Here is an 11122-nt window from a genome sequence, read left to right as displayed (position 1 = left end):
TAGGGTGTCATGACATATTGAATACTACTCCCTCCTAAAGTTGAGACCCTTATTTCAAGACGGGAGGAGTACAAAAGTGTATATGGCCATTTGATCTTCCAAAATTCAGAAGAACTAGAATCCTCCAAAATTCTTTTCTAAATCCTTTGAATCAAATAGTTACAAAATTTCCTGTAGAACTTGAGTGCTTCAAAGTTTCTATACTAAAAGACTCACAAGAGAGGAAATTGCACGATACACAAAAGGTTGTGCATTCGTATATTCTTTTCAACATGAGCGATATGTATAGTACTTACAAAGATGTACTTTTTTTGGAGCGAACAAAGACATACTTTCGTGTACCCTCGCTTGAGGGCAAATTCAGGCATACGAAGGCGCCGTACGTCTTCCTTACCCTAGCCGCCGCCACACTAGGCGACTAGGGAGGCAATTTTCTTCCTCCGATCTCAGCCGACCAGGGCGTTGGCCCCCTCTCCTTCTGGCTACTCCGGCGGCAGGAGAGAGGGGAGGACCCCGTTCCTACGCTTGTAGTTAGGTTTTGGATTTGTAGGTCGTGGTGCGTCGTTGGGGTGGTGGGAGCGGCGCCTGGACGAATAAATCTGCCCCAGCTTCACTCCCACACCGGCGGTGCCTTTTATGACGGCGTCTCGAAGTTGATGGCATCATGTGTTTGTCGATCATTTAGATTAGCTGTGTTAGGGTTCATGGATGGTGTGACAAGGTTGTCAAAATTATGATTTTGAATTGGATCGAAGCTTTGATGATAGAATCGCAAATCATAGAATCTTCGCTATCAGGATCGTAGAAACGTAGATTCTAAGAACTAAAATCATAGAATCACATGGGTTCGTTTGGATCATTAAGTCGTAAAATTGTATAACAAAATCGTGATTCTTTCAACGGCAATGGTTTTACTTCTGGCAAATTATTTTTGAGGCCCGTAAAGCTGCAGATTAGCAATGGAGCCGCGTCGAACTCGGGTGAAGAGGTGATTTGTTTCTTTTCCCTTTGATGGCCGCTTTGGTGGTGTCGAAGAAGAGGAACAGGTGCTGGTATTTTGCATAAGATTATCTTATCTTTTCAGTCTTGTAATGTCGGTGCTTACGTAATGAGACACATATTACCATGAAAAAAAATCAGGCATACGCAAACGTATTCCGCTGTTCTCTCTGGTCATTGATAGCGTAAACTGCAGCCTCTTCGTCCTGCTCCCCTCCTCGGGCCCTCGTCTGCGCCTTCGCCATGGGTCCGCGCGGGAACCGGCTGCTCCCCATTCTCCTAGCCCTCGTCGCCGCGGCGGGTCCCGCGCCGTGGTCCGTCGCCGGTGACGAGAGGGCGGTGGCGGAGGTCTCCGGCGCGCCGGAGGGGGTCGTGTGGGTGGCCCAGCTCTCGGATCTCCACTTCAGCGTGCACCACCCGGAGCGCGCCTACGACTTCCGGCGATACGTCGGCCCGGCGCTCGCCATGGTCAACCCCGACCTCGTCTTCATCACCGGCGACCTCACCGGTGCGTTGTACATATCCCCCCTCTATCGCCCCCTTCCTGTTCCTTCCTTCTGTTGATCCTTCCCCGTGTTCGGGGTGAATGGATGATACGATGTTTGATGTTCGGTAGAACTTGGTTGGCGCGTGGGTATAGTTCAGAAAGAATTCAGAGACTGATGAGGCTTTAGTTTTAGCAAATGTGGTAAATGGATGAGTGGTTCGTTAAGGCACTGTAATTGATGGTGCCTAGGAGCAGAAACTTTTATCTAAAATCCACTCCGTATTACATTTATAATTAGTACACTGCTAGAACCTTCTAGTGTACCGCTGTATCTACGATGGTATTGAACTGAATTTCAGTATTGCAATCACAGTTTAAGGAGCTGCGTTGATAGTGAGATACAGCATTAACAGTGGAGGCAGTTGGGTACTTTTCCGTTCGGTTCATGCTAAAACCAGATAGGTTGAAAATTTAAGTACTGAACTCACAGTTTAAGTAGAATCCAGTATCAGGCCTGTTACAACCCAACATGAACTGTAACTGTAACTGTGGGGACTGAGTAATTTTTTTGACGGCGCTACGGCGGGCTTACGCCGACCTGAACCATTTCATTAATAGATAAAAGAGTACATTTACAAGGCAGAGACAGGGAAGGGGGGTTGAGAGTACAAATCAAAAAGCTACAATCTCATAGATAAGTGGAACAACATGGTACTCCAATCTCGAAGAAGGTGCAGAACTTGCTCATTGGAGCATCTATTAGACCAAAGCATGAGGTCGTCGGCAGCCGAGCGGGCTACGAGGTTGATCGGTTGAATTTCATTCCGAAAAGCTTTGGCATTTCTTCTTTTCCAAATATTCCACAGAATAGCAATGATCACCGTGGAGCGAGGTTTGTTGGATAGGCCCTGTCCCCATAGCTGGTGTAGGTCCGTCGGTAGCGTGGCAGTAACTGAATTTAGCTCTTCCCAAAACGGATGCAGGTGGTGGCAGTGCAGAAGCAGGTGAGTGATTGATTCTGTATCCGGGCAGAAGGGGCAGCAGGCGGAGTTTGTTAACCCCCTTTTGAATCGTCTTTCGTTGGTGAATAGCCGGTTTTTGTGTGCTAGCCATAGAAAAATTCTGCATTTGTTGGGTGCATAGTTCTTCCAAATGGCCGTTGCGAAGGGGTCAATTGGCTTGGTGATCCAAACAGCCCTGTAGGCCGATTTGCAAGTCATAGGCTTGCCATCAAAACGTCCCGTTCGTTTGTCCATCACCTGCAAATTCAAGGAAACAGATGCAAGCATAGCGCGAAGGTTTCCCAATTCGAGTTCGGCGGCATGAGTAAGGCGAGGAGCCAGGTCAAGGTTCAAGGCAGGATAGCCTAGCACCCGTGCGACAGTGGCCGCGGGTCTGAGAGTATGAGAAAAAAGAGCGGGGAAAATTGTTGCAAGGTTTTGAGTGGAGCCGTTAAACCATAGATCTAGCCAGAAAGCGGTTGTCGTACCATTACCAATATCCACCTTAGTTATGGAACGGAAGAATTCTAGCCCCTTGGCGATATCATGCCAAACGTTGGACTCAAAAGGATGCGGAGAATCAAGGTCACGAGTATCAGACCATCCATATTTCAGAGCAAGATGAGAGTTACCCCTAGAAGCAATGTACGAGTGAATTTTGTTTAGATGGGAAAGAAGAAGGCAAGAGTTTAAGTGTTGAAGAGAGGAGAAACCTAGACCCCCATGCGAGAACGGCGCACAAACAAAGTCCCAAGCCACTTTACACTGCCCACCAGACACTTTTTCCTGACCCGCCCAAAAAAAGGACCTACAACGTTTATCGGTGTCCTGGACAATGCCCACCAGGAGCAGTAGAGCAGACATGGCGTAGATTGGTAAGGCCCTAAGGACCACACGAACCAGAATGGCACGACCGGCAAGAGATAGAAGTACCCCTCGCCACCCAGCTAGACGACGGTCGATCTTATCTATGATGAAAAAGAAGTCTTTCAGATTGAGTTTGTGGGTGGACAAAGGTAGACCGAGGTAAGATTGAGGGAAGGATGCCACTTTGCATCCCAAAATATCGGCAAGCTGGACAGCGAGTCCAGGTTCGACATGAATAGGAGCAAAAGTGCTTTGTTGTCAGAAGCTGGCGACTGAGTAATAAAGGCCTAAAGTTCGAAGTTGCAAAAATCGGACATAGAACCACAATCAACATAGTCATTTGTTGTCAGTTGTCACGGACTCTTTTAATATCACATGCATTAAGGCACGGACTACTGGCGAACTTATAAAATAACTAACAAATGATCGGAATTTTTTACTTGAGTAAACAGCTGCTTGCTTTTCTGGTTCCAACCTGTTCGCTTGTAACTAGGCAGTTGCAATCAGCACTACAGCTGATCTTCACTGCCCTCAAAACCTCAACCAACTAACCACTTTCTAATTTTGGAAGACGTGAAACCAGCTGCATTCATTTCGAAAGGTGTCCATATGCCAAATAGTTTATAACTGATTATGTATTGGGATTTATCTCAAGTGCTATTTTTATTTTGTGATTAGAGGGGAAAAGCAAAGATCTGCTTACAATGAAGCAAAATGAGGTGGAGTGGATGGAATATAGTAGTACGATGAAGGATGTCATTGAGAGTAGCAAGCTTCCAAGAAAAAAATTCTATGATCTGAGAGGAAACCATGATAGCTTTGGTGTACCTGTGTCTGGTGGGGACTATGACTTCTACGAGAAATATAGCATCAATGCTAACCTAAGACGACAGGGGCGCGTGCAAAGCATCACTTTGGAGGTCAGTGCTTCTTATATACATCCCGTTGCTTATTGTTTCTTTAGCGTCTTCTCATTAAATGTACTGCAAATGATTAGTTTTGATTGCATTTTCTGAATACGCTTGGCATAACATATGGTAGATTGTGGATGGATCTGCAGAATAATGGCCGGAAGCATCTGTTTGTTGGCTTCGATAGCACAATGGAGATCGGACTTAGGGGCCCAACCAATTTATTTGGGCATCCAACTGACAAGCAGCTTATAGAACTGGACCAATCACTGTCGCAGTGGGACACTGACTTCAACAAGGCTCCAGTCACAAAAATTACAGTTGGGCACTTCCCGATGTCTTTCTCAGCATTGACAGAATCAGGAAAAAATATCAAGGATGTCTTTCTAAAGCACTCATTAGCAGCATACTTGTGTGGACATCTTCACACAAGGTTTGGCAAGAATTTGAAGCGTTACTATCATCGAGCAACTCAGGAACCATCACTGTATGAACACTACTACCAGTCTAACATGCACCAAGGATATGCAATCCCGAGTGCTGAAGAGAACTGTTCTGAAGCAGCAGCACCTGTTGAGGAGTTCTGGGAGTGGGAGATTGGCGATTGGAAAAGGAGTAGAAGTATGAGGATATTAGCAATTGATGATGGATTTGTCTCCTTTACTGACATAGATTTCAGGTTAGGTTCAAAAAGTGTAATTATACTAGCTACCTTCCCTCTGGACTCGAGATTTATGCAGAGAACATCTGCTCCTCGTGATTTCAAATGTCACGCCATGGGAGCTTCAACTTTTGACACGGTGAGGGCGCTTGTATTCTCTCGACATGAGATAGTAACTGTCTCAGCAAAGATATATGACTCAAGGCCAGGAAACCTTGAAGTGGTATTCGACAGCGAAATGAAAAGAGTGAGTGCCAATGATTCTAGAGGAGATATGTATTTAATTCCATGGAACTGGAGAGCATTTGCAGATCCTTCTCCAGATCGGTACTGGCTGCAAATCGAAGCGATGGATATAACAGGTGACATTAGTGTCAGCCAGTTGAGGCCATTCTCTGTGAATGGGTTGTTTGCAGAAGTTAACTGGACATGGAAGGAATTTTTCGTGATGGGCATCCAGTGGGCGTCGGTATATCACCCCGCACTGCAGTGCGTTCTTGCTCTGATTTTCACACTGCTTCTCGTGCCACGAGCTTCAGTAGTGCTACTTAAGGATCAACAATCTGTGTACACATATCTGCGTGCGGACGGTGGTCAGTATACATCACTGAAGTATCTACTTGGTGGTTTTATCTGGCTTTTTGTTGAGCTGTCCAGGATGGTTCTTGTGTGGTCTTTGCTGTTGGTGTATATAATCTATCTGTTGGTCTTCCCTTGGTTTTCTGGTCACCCTGTAACAGAGGACAGCAGCCTTGCATCCATGACATTCAGAGGTTGGGCTCTTAAAAGTGGCACGAAAACTTTCCATGCCGGCACTCCAGACGTCATGGTCATCGTTCTACCTCACCTCTGTTTCGTGGTATTACCGATGATTGCGATTCTCGCCGCGATGGCTGCCGAGAGGATCGCATTCCGAGAACACTACCTCTCACAGTCAGGAAAGAAAAAAGATGATCCTCACCAAAAGAGCAGGAGAGAGGTAGGGCGTGATAGCTTGTGGAGCGGTCGCTGGATAAGGAAAATCCTCATCGCTTTTTGCCTGGTGGTTCTGTGGAAACACTGGAAGGTATTATTATTTCCTTTCAGTCGATGGAAATCTTCTGTGACTGCGTTTTTTTTTTTTTTGCAACTCTGAAGATACTGATGACACCTTGACAATCTTGCAGCTGTGTAGAGCTCTTATGAAGGCCTTTGCCATGGACCCTCTGCTCCATTCTCCGGTGCTCTTCTACTTCATACCGGCTCTCATGGCGTTTGCTGTCTACAGAACCTCGTCCATTTAGCTGTTTCGGGGCCCTGCTGGGAGCACCGTGCTATATTTCGGCGGAGTTGCGAAGGCACTGCAGACGGAGCACCTAGAAGGCTAGAGCTCGTAGCTGAAGATTTTATTGGCCGGGTCACTCGTCTATTACTCTTTTTTTGTTTCTTTTGGAGAGGAGATCTGTTAGACCATCTATCTAACATGCATAAAGATATTGTCAGCATTGTACTGGACATAATTTATACAGACTAAACACGTCATTTCTTCAGAGCGAGGAGTTAAGGAACTTGTTAGCACTGGATGAAATTATTTGACCCGTACTGTACTTGCAATGAGCAACACCATCCTGTGTCCGATGTTTGGGGTGGTGATGTCGTCCGAGTCCGACTCACCTTCCATGGAAGCTTTAGCATGCCGATATGATGAACAGTTTTTTTTTTTTGTTTGCTAGATAGAGTCAAGAAACCTCATTTTAGCTCAGAAGTGGATGTTGCACTCCTCTTGTCCGGTACCTTGTCAACTGTAGGGGGAATTATGCATGTACACTCTTAGTTCAGTTCATCTGGAGACTGGGAATTCCTCCCAGATTAGTCACAGGTTTTCCTCTGGCCGTTTGCCGACAGTCGTCTTTTGAGCAGGGATAAACTGGCCAAACACGATCGTCTCTGGATGTTGCGCTCTCAGGGATGAACTGAAAAAACGTCTTATATATACTCCCTCGGTCCAGACACGTGTTAGATACGTTCGTTTGAGGCACAACTAATTCCAGACACGTTCGTTTGAGGCACGACTAATTCCGGGCGGAGAAAGTATGTTTTTCTGACACCTGTGCTTGCCTGGGAAAACCCGATGGTCACTTTTCGGTGTCGTGGTAATGAGACCAGGGGGCAATTTTGCCCCATTTTTTTTCTCTAGATAGACTGGGGAAAAAAAAAGCGCTGAGTGGAAGAAATCATAGCGCCACGTGCCTACGCGATAGACAATGATAGATCCGCCGCCCTGGCAGCACCGCAACAGGCAGGCAGAGAGTCCGCGCAGATTTGAATTTCGAAATCCAGATCGCCCACGCTCCCCAAACTCCTGTCGATCGTACGGCTGAGCGTCGCCCCCCGCTCCTCGAACCCCCCGATCGGACGCCGCAACCGTGCCCAGAAACCCTACGCCCCCACCCCCCGCACTACACAAACCCCACGCTCCGCCGGCCGCCGCATCTTCCTCTCCCAGTCGCTACCCCCTGGCACAGCCCCCCGCCCCCGCCCCCGCCCCAGGCGATCTCCCGGCGAGCCCTCCTCCACCCTCCCCGCCGCGCCGCCTCCGCCCCCGGTCGACGCGGCTGGCCTCGGGTGGAAGCGGCCGCCTCTAATCCCGCGAGCCCGACGCCGACGCCGCCGCGGCCGTTCCCCCTCCCCGAGTAGACGCTCGCCGCCGTCCGGATCCAAGGTGAGGAAACGCGAGCACGGGTCTCCATGCCCTGTTCGTCCCGCGAATCCTTCCCAGACTCGCGATAGGATCGATGTGCCCCTCGCATCCCAATCTCAGATCTGCGGCCTCGTGCTTTCGAAATAGAGATATCTGTGAATCCGCTTGTCCTGCCGCGTAGTTCTGTTGTTCTTCCCGATGACACGGGCATTGGGCGCTGTTTTGCGCCGTAGCTAATAATGTTCGTAGTTGTCGGGACCAAGCTAGTACTAATCTGTTTTGTTCTTCTTCTGGAACCTAGCCGAAGACGGTTCTGTGCTGCGTATGTGCACGTACGGCTGGTTTGATTTCTGAGCACAGAGAGTTCTGCTTGCTTCTTTGATTTCTATGCACACATAGTACTACCTGCTTGCACTTAGTTCTAACCCAAGTGGTCAATGTTGCTGGGTTCTTAATTAGTTAGGTGTGTTAACGTAGGTGCATACTACTGCTAGTTATTTTCATTAGTCTGCTCAGTTATCTAAACCTGATAATAATCTGCTTTCGTTTTCATCATGCCAATCAACCCGAAAATTCTATGGCCCAAATCTACCTGGTAGTGTGTTAATTATCTACATGACCGTTTCATCATTTGTAGCTAAAGCAGCATGTAATTGGATCCTTATTGTTAAACAGCATGTAAAGAATCTCTCAAGGCTTCAGTGGTATTCAGGGCATTTATGCTCCACAGTTCAGTCAGACAGCTAGTTACCAAATGGCTTTACTGCTTTCTCATAGCACACAGCCCGCAGCTACTACTTTCCTGCTGAGACACAGCTGAACCAAACACGGCCGTAGTAACATTACACATTATTATTTTTCTTGTTTTGGGTTGAAGTGCCGTTATGTTGTAACTGCCTCTTGTGTCATTGATTTCTTATGTAAAACAATCACTTTGAGGGAAATGCTTATCTTTACCAATTGATGATGTTGTCTGTCAACTGTAGACTTAACCATGTTTTGCTAATTGGTGTTTTGTTGTATCCTTGGTGATACTAGTGTTGGGTGCCCTCAGGGACAGGCCCTTCAATTGCTCCACTAATTTCATTGTTTATACTTATTAATAGTCCATTACTTTCTGTAATTTGGGATCATGCTAATTCCTACACTTGTTGATTTACCAGCAGGTTATTGTGTGAAGTGCCACGTGTCCACATGGCTTCAGCGGCGCCAGATTTCCAGCCCCGGACATTCTCCATCAAACTGTGGCCACCGAGTGAAAGCACTCGTCTGATGCTTGTAGAGAGGATGACCAAGAACCTGTCCTCCGAGTCAATCTTTTCTCGCAAGTATGGCCTTTTGGGCAAAGAAGAGGCTCATGCCAATGCCAAAAGGATTGAGGAGATGTGCTTTGCTTCTGCAGATGAGCATTTCAAGAAGGAGCCTGATGGTGATGGGAGTTCTGCTGTCCAGCTATATGCAAAAGAAACAAGCAAGCTGATGCTGGAAGTCCTCAAAAAAGGTCCAGGGACGACTGCGGAACCAGAAGCACCTGTTATTGATACACCTATTGAGCCTGCTGATACTGTGTTTGATATATCTGGTGGCAAGCGTGCTTTCATTGAGGCGGACGAAGCAAAGGAACTTCTGAGTCCACTAACAGAACCAGGAAACTCATATAGCAGAATTTGCTTGAGCAACAGGAGCTTTGGTATTGGTGCTGCCAATGTTGCTGGGCCAATTCTTGAATCAATAAAATCTCAGCTCAAGGAGGTTGACATCTCAGATTTTGTCGCTGGAAGGCCTGAGGATGAAGCCCTTGATGTGATGCGGATATTCTCCAAAGCTTTAGCAGGGTCTGTACTGAGATACCTGAACATCTCTGACAATGCTTTAGGTGAGAAGGGTGTGAGGGCGTTCACAGAGCTGCTAAAATCACAGGGCGACCTGGAAGAACTATATGTGATGAACGATGGCATATCAGGGGAAGCTGCCAAGGCTCTGTCTGAGCTTATTCCATCAACTGAGAAGCTTAAGGTTCTCCACTTCCACAACAATATGACTGGTGATGAAGGTGCTATGTTCATTGCTGAGATGGTCAAGCGTTCTCCAAATCTTGAGAGTTTTAGGTGCTCAGCAACAAGAATAGGATCTGATGGTGGAGTGGCATTGGCCGAGGCCCTGGGGACATGCACTCGTCTGAAGAAGCTTGATATCAGGGACAACTTATTTGGTGTCGAGGCAGGGGTGGCTCTCAGCGAAACCCTTCCAAAGCTTGGAGATCTTGTTGAGCTGTACCTCAGCGACCTCAATCTCGAGAACGAGGGCACCATAGCAATTGTGAATGTCCTCAAGGAGTCTGCACCTCAGCTGGTGATCCTTGAGATGGCAGGAAATGAGATAACCGCCGAGGCAGCCAAGCCTTTGGCGGAATGCTTGACCGCAATGCAGTCGCTCAAGAAGCTGACCTTGGCTGAGAACGAGCTGAAGGATGCCGGGGCGGCGGCGGTCGCAAAGTCTCTGCAAGAGGGCCACCCAGATTTGAAGGAGCTTGACGTGAGCACCAATCTGTTTCAGAGGTCTGGAGCCCGCTGCTTTGCCCAGGCGGTCGCCAACAAGCCAGGCTTCGTGCTGCTGAACATGAACGCGAACTACATCCCCGAGGAAGGGATTGACGAGGTGAGGAAGATCCTGAAGGCAGGCGAGAACTCGGCGGACGTGCTTGGCCCGCTGGACGAGAACGAGCCCGAGGGGAACCCGGATGACGAGGACGAAGAAGAGGACGATGATGATGAGGCAAAGTATGGGGACGATAACGGGAAGGATGCTGGCCTCGGCTCGAAGCTGCAGGACCTGAAGGTGGAGGCGGAGGAGGACTAAGCCCCCCCCCTCCCCCCCCCCCCCCCCCCCTGCTTTCGTCGTTTGCTCCGGTTTTAGCTTCGGAAACACTTCGCTGGACCAGTTGGAATTGAATTTCGTGGAATGATAAGGAACTCGTCGCTGTGGCCGGCTCAATTGCCTTTGAACCGAGCCGAGCAGCCTGTTTTGGTGTAGCCCTGGCGCGGTTTGGTTTATCTGTAACTTTGGTTGGAACTTCTTTGTTTTTTCATGCTTTTAGCACCGTCTTGGTTCTCTGGTCGAGGACCCTTAAATCATCAAACTGTGATATGTTGGGAACCACCTATCTATATGCTGCGACCTCTCTTTCGGAGCTTGATATCTGTGGCGTGCATTTTTCCTCTCATTTTCCGTGCTGCATATGTTCGCAGTGGCAACAAGTTTTGATCTGCCTACCGTGCGGTTTGTACAGAGAAGAATACAGCCTCTCCCCGGCGGCAGGAGCGTCTTCCAGCCAGCTCTCGGATATCGGGGCAGTCACCTGTAGACAGACTTCCACTGTCCCACCCTCCATCATCCATTTATCGGAATATTCCGCATTAGCGATGTACCAAACCTACGAATAACGATAACCTTATCCAATCCTACCGTGCGGTCAGTACCGTTTTCTTGAAGGATTCTGCTTGCTCTTCTTTTTCT

General features: G+C 48.0%; 2 protein-coding genes across 3 annotated transcripts; both read left to right on the top strand.

Moving 5' to 3' along the window:
* Positions 1 to 1155: 1155 nt before the first annotated feature.
* Positions 1156 to 6493, top strand: LOC125543676 (Calcineurin-like metallo-phosphoesterase superfamily protein). The gene is made up of 4 exons (XM_048707103.2): positions 1156 to 1507; positions 4033 to 4274; positions 4415 to 5992; positions 6093 to 6493. The coding sequence occupies exons 1-4, from the start codon at positions 1243 to 1245 to the stop codon at positions 6207 to 6209; spliced, it is 2202 nt and encodes a 733-aa protein (XP_048563060.1). The 5' UTR covers positions 1156 to 1242; the 3' UTR covers positions 6210 to 6493.
* A 925-nt stretch (positions 6494 to 7418) lies between these two features.
* LOC125543677 (RAN GTPase-activating protein 2) lies at positions 7419 to 10802 on the top strand. Of its 2 annotated transcripts, none has more exons than XM_048707106.2 (2): positions 7419 to 7627; positions 8773 to 10802. In XM_048707106.2, exon 2 carries the CDS (start codon positions 8801 to 8803, stop codon positions 10463 to 10465), a length of 1665 nt encoding a protein of 554 aa, XP_048563063.1. In that variant the 5' UTR covers positions 7419 to 7627; positions 8773 to 8800; the 3' UTR covers positions 10466 to 10802. The 2 variants fall into 2 exon arrangements, with proteins under 2 accessions (XP_048563063.1, XP_048563061.1); XM_048707104.2 differs by having other exon boundaries at positions 8770 to 10802.
* Positions 10803 to 11122: the final 320 nt, after the last annotated feature.

This window comes from Triticum urartu, chromosome 3A (assembly GCF_056163025.1).
Source record: "Triticum urartu cultivar PI428250 chromosome 3A, HENAU_Tu73, whole genome shotgun sequence".
NCBI lineage: Eukaryota > Viridiplantae > Streptophyta > Magnoliopsida > Poales > Poaceae > Triticum > Triticum urartu.
Note: the sequence above shows the minus strand (reverse complement) of the source record. Positions and strands in the feature narration are given on the sequence as shown.

Excerpts from the sequence above, each read along its gene's own strand:
- LOC125543676 (XM_048707103.2), top strand. The coding sequence starts at position 1,243 with ATGGGTCCGCGCGGGAACCGGCTGCTCCCCATTCTCCTAGCCCTCGTC. Across the intron at positions 4,275-4,414 it reads TGCAAAGCATCACTTTGGAG|AATAATGGCCGGAAGCATCT; the intron begins GTCAGTGCTTCT and ends ATGGATCTGCAG. Across the intron at positions 5,993-6,092 it reads TTCTGTGGAAACACTGGAAG|CTGTGTAGAGCTCTTATGAA; the intron begins GTATTATTATTT and ends ACAATCTTGCAG.
- LOC125543677 (XM_048707106.2), top strand. The coding sequence starts at position 8,801 with ATGGCTTCAGCGGCGCCAGATTTCCAGCCCCGGACATTCTCCATCAAA.